Source organism: Notolabrus celidotus, chromosome 10 (genome assembly GCF_009762535.1).
Source record: "Notolabrus celidotus isolate fNotCel1 chromosome 10, fNotCel1.pri, whole genome shotgun sequence".
In the NCBI taxonomy this organism is placed as follows: Eukaryota; Metazoa; Chordata; class Actinopteri; order Labriformes; family Labridae; genus Notolabrus; species Notolabrus celidotus.
In genome coordinates this window covers 22,149,018-22,162,360 of record NC_048281.1, presented here as the reverse complement: position 1 = coordinate 22,162,360, position 13,343 = coordinate 22,149,018, and the positions used below count along the sequence as shown (strand labels likewise).

Sequence of the window (13,343 nt, the reverse complement as noted above, 5' to 3'; positions counted from 1 at the left end):
ACTGATGGCAGTGCATGCTATTTAAAGTGCCCACCAGTGTTAAGTAATCCCATCTACACACATTCACACACTGCTGACTATATGCCACCAGGAGCAATCTAGGGCTCAGTGTCTCGCCCAAGGCCACTTTGGCATGTGGACTGTTGGGAGCTGGGATCAGACCACCAACCTCCTGACTGAGAGATGGCCGACTCTACCTGTGAGCCACAGCTGCCCAACAAGGTACTCTGAGATTCTTAGACAGGAAGTTAATGTGCACTGTTCAGCTTGTTCAGCACAGGCCCTGTTTACACTTAGCATTAAGACGTGTGCTGAGTCATCACAAATGGGCCTCGAGATGCAGGTGTACACATAAATCAACCTCTTTGGTGTTTAATGTTCTCTGGCATGCTGTGTCATTTTCAGTTTTCCAGCATGTGCAGAAAAGCTAAGGTTATTCACAGACTACACATCGTTTTTTCCAAAAAGAGAGAATCCCATACAGATGAGGATTGTGGTTAAGGAATTACTTATTTTTTACAGCTTATAATACAGCACAGAGAGGATACAGATGTTCCACAAAGGAAGGATACTGTACATTTTCACAGAAACTCCAGTGAGGTGTGAATTCAGAGGACTGTATACTGTCCATATGAGCACACCCTCTCTCTCTCTCTCTCTCTCTCTCTCTCTCTCTCTCTCTCTCTCTCTCTCTGCTGTCAGTTTGCTTCCTGTTTTTTTATTTCTTACTTTTAGAGGTCAATAAAGGTCGTTTATTCTAGATGTTTATTCAAACATAGAACTGAAAGTGAGATTGTTTTACAAGCAGTCACTGGAGACGTGTGTAGAGACAGCACATTAACACCAGATTTGGACAACCACACTTGCTCAATTGTGACAGTTGACCAAGAAAGCATGTAAACACCAGGTGTAAACAGACTCCATGTGTCCAAAGGGATGCTCCCCTGTCCTGAAGTTTAATTTTTTTCCAGTGATACGAAGTGCTTTGTAGTCTGCAAGGTGAGAAAACAATGATTCAAGAACCCATCCGACACCACACTGCATTGCATGACAAAGAGGGAGGACTCCAAGTGCTTGACTTGGTCCATCTCCAAAGAGAGAGCTCTCTCTTTCAGACCACATTCTTCACATTACATTCCTCTAATCACTTCAGGAATACACACACACACACACACACACACATAACCACACACAAAAGAGGGGGAATTCACGCAGAGGGACAGAATGGGAGTAGAAAGGAGTAGATGGAAACGTGTTTGTAAGACAGAAAGATGATCCAGAACTGATGTTATCACTTTTTAAAAATGAACACCGCTAAAATCTGCACATGCTGTGCATCGTCTATCACTGTGAGTCTCACATCTTAGAGGAATTCCACCATCAGCTGCAGTGTTTGCTGATCAAACACCCCACCACATCTCACCCCATCTATCCCTGTCAAAACAAGACACACAGAATAGCACTTTTCTTTAAAGGCTCTTTGGTAATGATAGCCGCTCTGAAGCAACGCGATGAACCTGCTCTGAGTCACTGAATGATTCAAGATCGAGGCAATCTGTTTCAGCTAATGATAACAAAGGGGATCATGTGCAATTGTATGAAAGTTGATCTAAGGAATATTAAAAGGTCATCTTTCATAACACAGGAAAAAGCAGCCTTCATGAGGAAACCTATTACGGTAAAAGACTTCTCTTATGAGGAAAAATGACGACACAGAACGAAGGAATGGTTATGTTAGGAGGCAAAACACTTTTTAGTAGAAGTTTGTCACAAAATATAATCCTGCAGTTGACAACATATTCTTAAACAAGCCACTGTAGAAACTGGACATCCTGACAGGCATACAATCATTAAAGAGTTGTATCTTTTTATGTGCGGCTTTGTGCACCATATCTTTCTTTTTTCTCTGATGCAGTCTCAGAAGTTCTTTGACATTAGCCAGAGTATGAGGAGCTTCAACTCACCTGAGGTTGTCCCCGGCCTGACTTCCATAGCTGTCTGGTCTCTCTTGCCTCCGCCTGTACAAGTCTGAGTTTGACAACTCTTTCAGCCTCAAAGAGTTCATCTCCCGTTTACCTCTCTCCCTTCCTTCCTTCCTTCCTTCCTTCCTTGCTTGCTTGCTTCCTTCCTTCCTTCCTTACTTCCCTTCTACCCCCTGTCTGTTGGGAACCCTCAGTCCACACACACAGGAATCACGTCCAGAAAAGTGTATGTGACAAGCCTATAATAAAAAAAAGTCCTGAGCCGCTGTCGGCCGCTGCTCCCAAACACACCTCCAGCGCTCACACTTCTACAGAGGTGTGGTTTCACAGGCTGCACACCTATCAGCTCCATGTGGCTCCACCTCCTTCTCCTGTAGCAGGTAAAAAAGAGGATGAGAGAGCCATTCCCCTTTCTGGCCTTTACCCCCCGCTGCCTCTTTTTACCTCCTACTTCTCTCTGGCTCACGCTGTTGTAAAAGAAAGCCTGAGTTCAAACAACAGGGTAATAGAAACACTGACGGGCAGGTTGTTCCTACTGAAAACTACCCAGGTATACCAATCACTCAATAAAGGTTATTTGAGGTCATTGTCACTAATACTGGATTTTTGAAACTCAAACTAAAATATAGTTTAAGAAATACTCCATTACTGAAACAAAACAACACACATGGCTAAAGAGAAGTAGTGAAATATGCATACATGTAATCTGTAAATCACCTCATGAGCTGCTGTTTCCTTCCTCCCTTCCCTTTTGCATCTGATCCATCATTAACAACAACATAATATCACACAATGTCTGTGATAAGACAATATTTCCACCCGAAAAGCAGCTCTCCACGAACTATAGAAACAGACTGAGTAAATTTGCTGAACAACAAACGGAGTTATGGAGTATCATGCTCAAGTTTCAAACACTGACTGCTATTCAATTAGACTTGAGCTCCTATTTGGTAAACTGTGAGAATATTTCTCAGCTGTGGAACAACAAACTATTGAAAAAGGGGAAAATGTCAGTCCATGAATAATTCATCCAAACGTTATGTGGGAACAAGAGATCCTCCCAAACAGACACAAACCACAGCAGATGCACATTTTCAGATGGAGCTGAATTCCCCCTCAGATTCGTCTAATTAAAAACAAGGAGCTGTGATGTCACGGAGGCAGGGAAAAAGATCGGTCAGCAAACAAGCAGAGTAAACAAGCCGCTGAAGAAGAAACAGATGCAAACAGAGCTCACACTGTGAAGCATGCATGTACTGATTGATGATCTGTTCCTACAACAGCTAGTTCTGGGCTAACTGTGTTTATCTTTTTCGATAATATTGTTTCAGATAGTTTGAAGGGAATTTCTGTCTGTCAGAAGCCATGTCTCTCCTTGTGTGCACACAGTTACATGCCTTGTGAATAGTTCACACTATGCAGACTCACCTTCAGCAGCCTGCCTTAACCTGTTCAGCATTCCACATCGCTTTGAAATACTCACACACAACCATAGAAAAGAGCACACAGCGTGAATGTTGAACTTCAACCATCAGCTCCACATCCTGAAGCAGCAGGAGAAGCACGGGATGACATGTCTGAGTATGCCATGGTATTAATGATGAGTCATCGTTTTAGGTTTTATATCTTTATATAAAACAGTAAAACTTTCTTACTTCCATTCATTTGGAATTTCTCTCTCTCAAAAAAGAAAGATTATTTGCACACAATTCAAATCTAATATGGGAGTGTAAAAGTGACAATACAGTTATGTCATCTGCTCTGGATTACACAGTAAGCACACACAATGTGTAAGGAATTATGGCTCTACAATCACTGTGATTTCAACTGAACTCACATGCAGCCAAAGTTTTGTGAGAATATAAAATATGCACAAAGCTGTCTGGTTATAAGGCGCCAGTTTAGCTTAGCAGCCTACAGACCCTATGGCAGCACAACCTTTGCTGCATGTCTTCCCCCTCTCTCTGCTCCCTCACATTTCCTGTCTCCTGTCAGCTGTCTTATCCATAAAAGGAAAAAATGCACAAATGCAAGAAAAAAAAGGGGGCAAATTACGCTATCTTGCTGCAACTACGTACATACATCCACACACACATAGTCACTTACTCATATATTCCTGTGAGGCTTAACTGCACAGACAGCCCCTGACACTCAAGGAAAGACCTGTTTGCTACATGAGTACATTGCCACTGTGTGGACAACTCTGGTAAGACAGCTTCAAATACAACTTCATAAGCTGCATCTTTGCTTTCGTACTGATTATTCTTAACCCTCCTGTTACCCTCAAATGTACTAACGTCTTTTATCCATGGGGTCAGTTTGACCCCAGCAATTTACACCTCCAGAAACCGATTGTTACCTAGGTTTATGTGTCAGGTACTCTATGTTTCTTTGTTGACTATCTAAATAGCCCTTTAAATAAAACATATTTCAAGCATAAACATACTTTAAAGCATTCAGAAGGACTTTATTGTAAAACAGAACAACAAACTGCTGTGAGTTTATCATGCTCTCGTCTGCCCTGCCTTGTTTCTATGTTATCAAAACGTATGACACAGGACACATCATTGAATGTCTTTAGAGACATGGTGGCTGGAAATATTATATCTCAATCTAAAGGTTGGCGGTTCCCAGCTCCTGCAGTCACATGCAGAAGTGTCCTTGGTTATAGTGACCTCAATATCATCCAAAACAACCGAAACAAATGTGTATAAAATGTTGATATTTCTTATGTTATATACAGCTAAAACAGCCTGGGGTCAAATTGACCCCAAGGAACACCGATGCGTAAATTTTTTTGTACAGTAAATTGGAACATATCAACATTTTCATTTTACGTTTTCCCAGTTGTCCCTATTAAATTAGGAAAAGTCATGAAATATGAAGCCAAAAAAAAATGATGTTAGTCATTAATTTAGAGACGTTAAACATTGAATAGGGTCCAATTGACCCCAAGGATAATAGGAGGTTTAAGACAGTTATGAATAAAATGTGACACATTGTGTTCACGTTGGAGTTTGTATCTGCCAGACTCATAAATTCATCAATATATTTTTCCCTTTAAAATTGAGACAACAAACTGAAAGTAATATATAATGCATATTACATTATATTATATAATTGGTTATTACAACTGTCATGTTATTATATATTATTAGTATATAGTAGTATAGTATATTATAGTATATATAGTACTTTTTTTTACTATTCTCTTTATCTTCATACAGTTGTAATACATATCCATATTTATTATCTATTCATATTGCTTACAATCCGTCATAACCAAATCATAATCTCACCATGTCAACCTGTCACTACAGAATAATATTTGACTACAGCTTGTAGTTATAACTACTTACACCATTTGTAACATTTGTATATACCTTAAATTTGTATTCTTATTTTATGTTTTATTTGTGCTTATGTCTGTGTTGCTGCAACAACCAAATTTCCCCACGGGGATCAATAAAGTATTATCTTATTTTATCTTAATTGTTTGAAATATTCCACTTGTGTTGCACTTTTCCTGCTTTCCCCTATTTATGACTCAAAAACTGTACCACTGCTTCTCTGATTTAATGCTTAAATTCTCTTTTACAGTATGCTCATTGACTTAAGTTCAAATTAGAATCCTTCCAAAGGAAGAGGAAGTAAAAACACAAATGTCCAAACACTGAGTTAAAGTCAAAGATTAATAACACTCTCAAACATCAAGCTGACTACCTCAGACATATCAAAAAGGCACCCCGAGGTGTTAGTCGATGCACAGCTCTAAAAACAATAAGATCTGTGCATCTAGCATCTTGTGTGCAAAGCTGTTGATGCTACTACACTTATAAAAGTGTTTTAGAGTGTTTAAATTCATCTTACCAGTCGATCCTGACAAACTGCAGTGAGGATATTGTAGCTGGTGCTTAACTCCCTTTGCTGTCACTGCAAACACTCCTGCTGTTATCTCAGTCTGCATGGCCACATCACTTCCTGTTTCCTGTGTCTGTGTGAGCGTGTGTGCGTTCACTTGTGCATATGTGACAGCATAAAAAAACTTTAGCTTTAAGCCTTCAGTTTAAGGACAGCACCAGGATGGAGGTGGGGTGTGAGGAGGGAGGAGGAGGCAGATCAAAGCTGTTGTGGGAGAAGAAGAGGAAGCACTATAGAGGTGTGAGAGGGTGCAGGGTGCTTTTCAATGAATGGGCCAAATGGATGATGAAGCAGATCTCATAGAGCTGTAATGTTTGTTTCTCCAGCTTCTTAAGAGGACGATAAAGGCTGAACCCACTGACCACACTGACTGCCACTGACACAGTGTTCAGGTCGTGTGGATTAACCATGAAATTAACAAGCGTCACAAAACTTGAGTCACTGTCATGGACGTCTTCCTATCGTGGACGTTCCAGACTCCAGCTGATCCAGACGTGCTGGACTCCAGCGGCAACAACTACTACTACTACTACTACTACTACTACTACTACTACTACTACTACTACTATTCATCTCATCATCCCCATCATTGCTCTTTCTCTCTCTTATTCTCCTCTATCCCTCTTTACAACCCCAACTCGGCCAAGGCAGATGGCTGTTGAACATGAGTCTGGTTCTGCTCGAGGTTTCTTCCTGTTAAAAGGACGTTTTTCCTTGCCGCTGTAACTTGCTAAATACTGCGAGGTGCACTGCTTATGGTGGATTAGAATAGAATAGAATAGAATAGAATGTACTTTATTCATCCTCGAAGGGGGAAATTCAGGTGTCTGGGCAGATAAAATTATAAAAATCACATAAAACAAGTAACTCAGGTGTCTGTCAGCTCATCTCCCATTGGCTAGAGAGTTATGAAGTAGAGATAGACCGATATGTTTTTTTCAGGGATGATACCGATACCGATTATTAGTAGTCAAGGAGGCCGATAACCGATATTTGGAGCCAATATTCATTTGCAGTAAAAGGGGAAATATTGGCGTCAAAATTTTGAGTAATACAACCCTTAACTTTGTTTAAATGACTTTAAGCATATGTTTATTAAACAGCTTTTCAGATTTGCAACATGTTAAAGGTTTTTCTTTTTCTTGGACAACAGACATCTTTGTTTTAAAGTTCTATCAAAAAGTGCAGGGAGCTCCTAGGCTCAGCAGCTTGTATTATAAAGTTAAATGAAAACTTAAACAAATGGATAGCTCTCTAAAGTTTTCTACAGTAAATAAAGTTTTCCAAAATTTCTATATAGCCGTCGAATTTGTTTACAAAGGCCGATGCTAATATGCGTCAAAATGCCGATAATCGGTCTATCCCTATTATGAAGCCTAATGGCTGCATGGATGAATGATTTTCTGTATTTCTCAGTCCTGCAGTGTAGACAGATGAGCCGTCCCCTGCCACTGTTTCTCTGGTCCACAAAGAAGTTGTGAAGTGGATGATCTGTGTAATTTAGAATGACCTCTAGCTTCTTCTGTTTACATCTCTCCACCACAGCCTCCAGTGAGTCCAACCTGGTTCCAATCACACTGCCAGCTCTTTTCACTAGTTTGTCCAGTCGCCTCACATCCTTGTGTTTTATACTGCTTCCCTAGCAGACTGCAGCATGGAATAACACACTTGCCACCACAGACTGATAAAACATCTGCAGCATCTCTCTGCAGGTATCTATGGATCTGAGCCTCCTTAAGAAAAAGAGGCGGCTCTGCCCCTTCCTGTAGAGTGCATCTGTGTGAAGGGACCAGTCCAACTTGTTGTCCAGGTGTACACCTAGATATTTGTAGGAAATAAGGATTACGATGAGATAAGAGTTTTATCCGGTCTTGGTGTTGGGTCTTTGTTAATAATTTAACATAGAGTACAGTCTATACCTGCTATGTTTGTAAAAACATCTTGAGATAACGTTTGTTGCGATTTGGGGCTGTACAAATAACGATTGATTGGTTTATTGAAAACTGAGTATTAAACCTGCACATTAAAATCTGCACTTGTTGCATGACCTGTCTTTTGCATAATCCCTTTACACACACTTGACCATGGAGGAACTGCTGCAAGTAACCATGGCAATGATTGTTGTTACTTCCTTTCCTCATTTGAACACACTACACTTTATACTAGTTCACCTCACAACGGAAGCATTCATGTGAAAACAGTCAGCTTCACCGTGCTTCAAAGAGCAGAGATCATGGGACTCTCATGTCCTCAGTTAATGCTCACATTATATGAACTACTAGGCATCTGTATTATGTAATGTTAAAAACTCAGTAAGTGATATTTGTCTTACATTCCTCTGCATGCATCAAGTTAGTACACACACTACTCAAATCCCACATCACACAAGCTCAACACTCTTCCAAACAAGGACAAGTCCACACTGGAGCCTGCAGTCACTCCTCTAAGCTCCAGTTGTATCAACACAGAGCAGAATCAGATTTAAAAGTAATGCTTTGGGAATGCAGCAATCCTCGGGCCCTTTAAAAGACTCGCCCTCTTACAGCTTTCAGCGTCCAGAGTGCTTCATAAAAGCTAGATTCATCCCAGGCCATAATTTATTTGGCACAGCACACAGCAGCATTCACACTGGTGGAAAAACATACTGCTCTGAAGGCTGCTCCCCGGGGAATGGATGGTCAGGAAGTGGTTCAGAAAGCAATAACTACTGTCCAGTGAGTTTGTGTGGACATTCCTGTGCAGGGAGGAGGCTGAGCTGCAGAAAATGGAGGAACATCCTCATTGCTTCTGCTACATTTTTTATTATCACTGTTGTCTTATGTGAGTGTTTTTTGATAATTCAACTCTGCAGCTCCTGTGATCCCTCCACTGACACAGTAACACAGCCAAGGATTCTACTGAATTTGAGTTTGTGAAAGATGGTTTTCAGGATATTTAAAACACATTAGATCAGATATGTGACCATGGAAAGCATCACAAACAATGCAGAAAATAAATAACACTTTGCTGCAGCAGTCAAAATTGCAGATATTTGAAGAAAGCATATAAATAATGTGACATATTGACTTATACTGATGATCTTAGCTAACATTTCTATGAATGTTCTTGCTACTGTTGCTCTGAAGTCAGCTGATGACATTTTTTTCTTTCCTTAAATCCAATCCGAAATATTGTTGCTGTCGCTCTGTGTGCAGTTTGTCTAAGTGGTGTTGACGTACCTATACCTAAACATGGTGCATCTCAATAGTTGAACATAGAGCCAATGCATAGCAAATGCCACTCAGATCAGGCAGTTCATTTAGCGGTGGTAATGATGGCTACAGCAGAGAAGCATTAGGATTCTCCACCAATGTTTGCTCTGTATACCTCCCACAAACTTCATCACAGCACCAACTCCAGGGGTTGTGTAAAGCCTGGCTGACATTTAACCTGGTCATCATGTTCTTTTGGTTGTTTTTATTATTGTTCTTGATTTTTTGGAGCAACAAATCTGGAAATCTGTAACATCCTGACTCCTTATGAGTCTTCATGTAACCTCAGATTCTCCAGTAGGTCTTTACTAACTATTCCATGCTCAAACCGAAAAACAAAAGGCAATCGAGCATTTTCTGTTCAGGCCCCTGAGCTGTGGAATGACCTGCCGGAGGATTTTCAGGGAAGCTAACACACTGTCGTCTTTTAAGTCACTCCTAAAAACTCACTATTTTAAATTTGCTTTTTATTGATTTTATGATTTATTGCTTTGATGCTTGTTTTAATACTTCTCTTGGATAATAATATGTTTTTAATTACTGCCTACTGCTTTTTAAAAAATGTTTGTAAAGTGCTTTGTAATTTGTTCTGAAAGGCGTTATATGAATAAAGTTATTATTATTATTATTATTATTATGATCGTTGTTGTTGTTGTTGTTGTTGTTATTATTATTATTATTATTATTATGTGAGTTGTTTGAATACTTTAGCATTTTCAAAAGCAAGCACTCCACTTTAATTTTACTTAAATTCAAGTAGAAATTTTGAAACTTTCTGTGGTATTGAAATAATATTTGAGAGGGAGTATCCATACTTATGTGACTTACATAATGAAGTTGTGTATTTTGTCCACCACTGAGCAGCACTGTCTGAACTATGAGGCATTTTTAGAAATGCAACATGGAATTGCTGTTATTATAAGGTTTATAATAACTCTAATGTCATGGGGACTGCCAATCTGTGTAGCCTATTAAAGAATATTACAAGTTAATCCCTATGAGCTTTAACTCAGAACTCCATTAGAGCAAACAGTATGTTGATTTCACATATTTAACAGAAAATGTAGTGCTGACACAGCACAAATATTTTTCTGTAACTGAACATTCATCAATTTTAATATGTCAAGTAAAAACCTCTGTGTAATTTTTGACCAAAATTTGTGATTTGAACCCCAGGTGAAAAAAGTTGTCCAGTCTTGCTTTTATCAGCTCAGAAATATATCTAAAGTCAAGTTGTTAATGTCAGCAGAAGATCTACAGAAACACATTCATGCTTTTATATCCTCCCGTCTCGATTATTGTAATTCCTTGTACTCATGTCTTAGTCAAAAATCAATCCACCTTCTCCAATTAGTTTAAAATGCAGCAGCTCGTGTTTTAACGGGAACTAAAAAATGTGCCCACATCACCCCCATTTTAGCTCATCTACACTGGCTGCCTGTTGATTTTTGGATTGATTTTAAGATTATTTCACTGACTTTTAAAGCGCAACATGGACTTGCCCCTCTATATATCTCTGAGCTTTTATCCCCCTACAAACCTGGACGCAATCTGAGATCCTCTGGCAGTGCTCTGTTAGTTGTTCCAAGGACCTGACTGAAAACCAAAGGGGACGGGGCGTTTTTAGTCAGGGCTCCTTCACTATGGAACAGCCTGCCAGAGGAGATAAGACTTGCAGAATCAGTCCCTTGTTTATGCCATTACTTAAGACACATTTTTACAGGAAAGCTTTTATTGTGTGATTTTATGTAATTCTAACTCTGTTTTTAAGGGTTTGTTTTACAAGCTTGCATGCTTTTTAGTTTTTATTTCATTTTATTTTTTATCCCTCCATATTGCGCTGCACTTCTTCTTGTTTTTATTGCCCACTGTGAAGAACTTTATTACCTGTATTGAAAAGTGCTATATATAAAAAGTATTATTATTATTATTATTATTATTATTAGTAGTAGTATTATTATTATTATTAAGTAAAATATAAGCCAGCCTATCACAATGCAACCAAACATAACTTTATAACTACTGATCCACCTGATCATTAGAATCAAAATAAAAACAACTATTCTAACAGATTAGATTGTGGTCTCTTGACATGATAAGCTTATAGTTGTAGGCTTAGTAAGCCTAGTATCTGATCACTATTTTTTTAAAGCAGAAAATAGAGGAGCTAGTTCCCCAGCCTTCTAAGCTTCTATCAATGAGACAGTAGATGGCGCCTGTGAGGAGTTCAAGTAACCAGATTAAGATTGTAGCTATAGAAGATACAGCCTACAGTAAATTAAATGCATAGAAAGAGTGAACATAATCTACCTTCACTTTTATTTTAAAGGGATCCATGAAGCAAGGTGTGTGTATATAAAAGGCAAATTACATGTTGCAGATTTTTCAATGAGTTTGTAGCAACTTCAGCTCAGTTCCTTTGCCCATGAGAGAATGGAACATACCAGGCTGCGTTTTTTTTTCTTCCAGCGAGAAAATGACAACTTCCAAACTAAACAGGAAAAAGTCTCTCAGGGTAAAACTTCTGAACTTCTCACTCACCCATTCGTCATTTCAGTGATGCCGAGCATCGCTCCACTCTCTCCCGGACCAGACGAATGTGTTCTGGGTTCAGATGCAGATATCCAGATGTTGTCCAGTCCAGGATGTAACGTTACCGAGTAGCAGAATGGCGAGAGTGGGCCTCGCCTCTGTTAAACCAATCGTCAAGGTACCCTGGATAAGGTGTCGCACTTCCGCCATTGCCTTCAAAGTAAAAGCCCCTCCTCGCCTTTCATCAACCATTATTTGAAAACTACATAAATGCAAGGTAGAAACTTTTAATTAAGGAAAAATGTGTTGAAAAAAACACAAGTAGTGTCTACGTTAGACAGGTCTTTTCTTCCTGCAGTGGCCAGACTCTATAATCAAAAATAACCTCACCAAAACAGACTCATGTGCAATATCTAACCCCTATATTTATTAATATGCAATAATTACTCATCCCTCTCATCTTACATGTGCAATACGTTTTTCTACTCACCTTCTCAGTTCTGTTCTGTACATTGTTGTATATATACTATGCTACAAGTCTGCAAATTTTTCACCTCGTCACTGGTTTTGTAAATATTTGTAAATTCACTTATTTAGTTGTGTATATAAGATATGCTTATTTTTACTTCTTTATTTTTAATTATTAATACATTTTTAATAATTGCTATATATACTCTTGTTTACTTTCTACTGTTTAGCATTGTCTACTTTGCTGCTGTAACACTTAAATTTCCCCATCGTGGGACGAATAAAGAATCATCTTGTTATCAATTTACTTTATTACAATGAAGTATGGAAGTAAGTGGTTAACAACATCAATGGTTTATATTCAATTGCTTTGACAAAACATAAAACCTAGACATTTCTTATTTAAAATTGATAATATGAACATTTTTAAATCAAAGAGAATATTCAATTCAATAATAAACACGATTGATGATTGTTTTTCTTAGCAGATTTGCACCCAAACACCTAAATCTAGCATGTTTTTCTGCCTTTAGAAATTATTATTTACTGTTCTGTCTGACATTAGAAACAATCATCCATCTTTATTGATATAGCGCCAATTCATTACAAATGTTATCTCTAGACAATTTGAAAAAGAGCAGGTCCAAACTATACTCTTTAAGATAACAGTTCTGTCGTATATTATTCCATCATGAGAAAAGCACTTTGCAACATTTAGCAAGTAACAGTGGCAAGGAAAAACTTTCTTTCACCAGGAAGAAGCCTTAAGCAGAACCAGAATCATGTTGACCAGAAAGAGAGAGAGAGAGAGAGAGAGAGAGAGAGAGAGAGAGAGAGAGAGAGAGAGAGAGAGAGAGAGAGATGATCTCTGTGTCTTACAAATTATCATAAAAGATACCAGGTCAGCTTTTAGGGAGGAGCTGCAGCTGATAAATCCTGTTCAGGGTCATAACACACCAATGCATTATCATGATTATTCAGAGCCACTAGAGCAACAGGCTGTTTAAATGTGCTTTGGGAGCAGGTGGGCTAAGTTCTGTGGAGACAGGTTACAAGTCACTTACAAAAACAGCCAGATATGAAACTTAGCGCTTTTATTTTGAAAACCAATGGGTCAATTTGCAGTTTTTCTGTCTATCTGTTGCAGCTTTCTTTTACACTGAGTTTTCACCGCTGGAAACTCATTATT

The 13,343-nt window shown here is 38.8% G+C and overlaps 1 protein-coding gene across 3 annotated transcripts in view; it reads right to left on the bottom strand.

The window, feature by feature from the left end:
* The window catches only part of LOC117819953 (LIM and senescent cell antigen-like-containing domain protein 1), a 35,515-nt gene extending 23,654 nt beyond the window's left edge, over window positions 1–11,861 (bottom strand). Inside the window, exon 1 of one of the 3 annotated variants that reach the window (XM_034693506.1) lies at window positions 11,696–11,861. In XM_034693506.1, coding sequence (XP_034549397.1) covers window positions 11,696–11,724 — 29 coding nt within the window. In that variant the 5' untranslated portion in view covers window positions 11,725–11,861. Of the gene's footprint in view, window positions 1–1,964; window positions 2,072–5,852; window positions 5,869–11,695 lie in introns of those variants that run through there. The other 2 variants (XM_034693507.1, XM_034693505.1) reach the window with 2 other exon arrangements.
* Window positions 11,862–13,343: the final 1,482 nt, after the last annotated feature.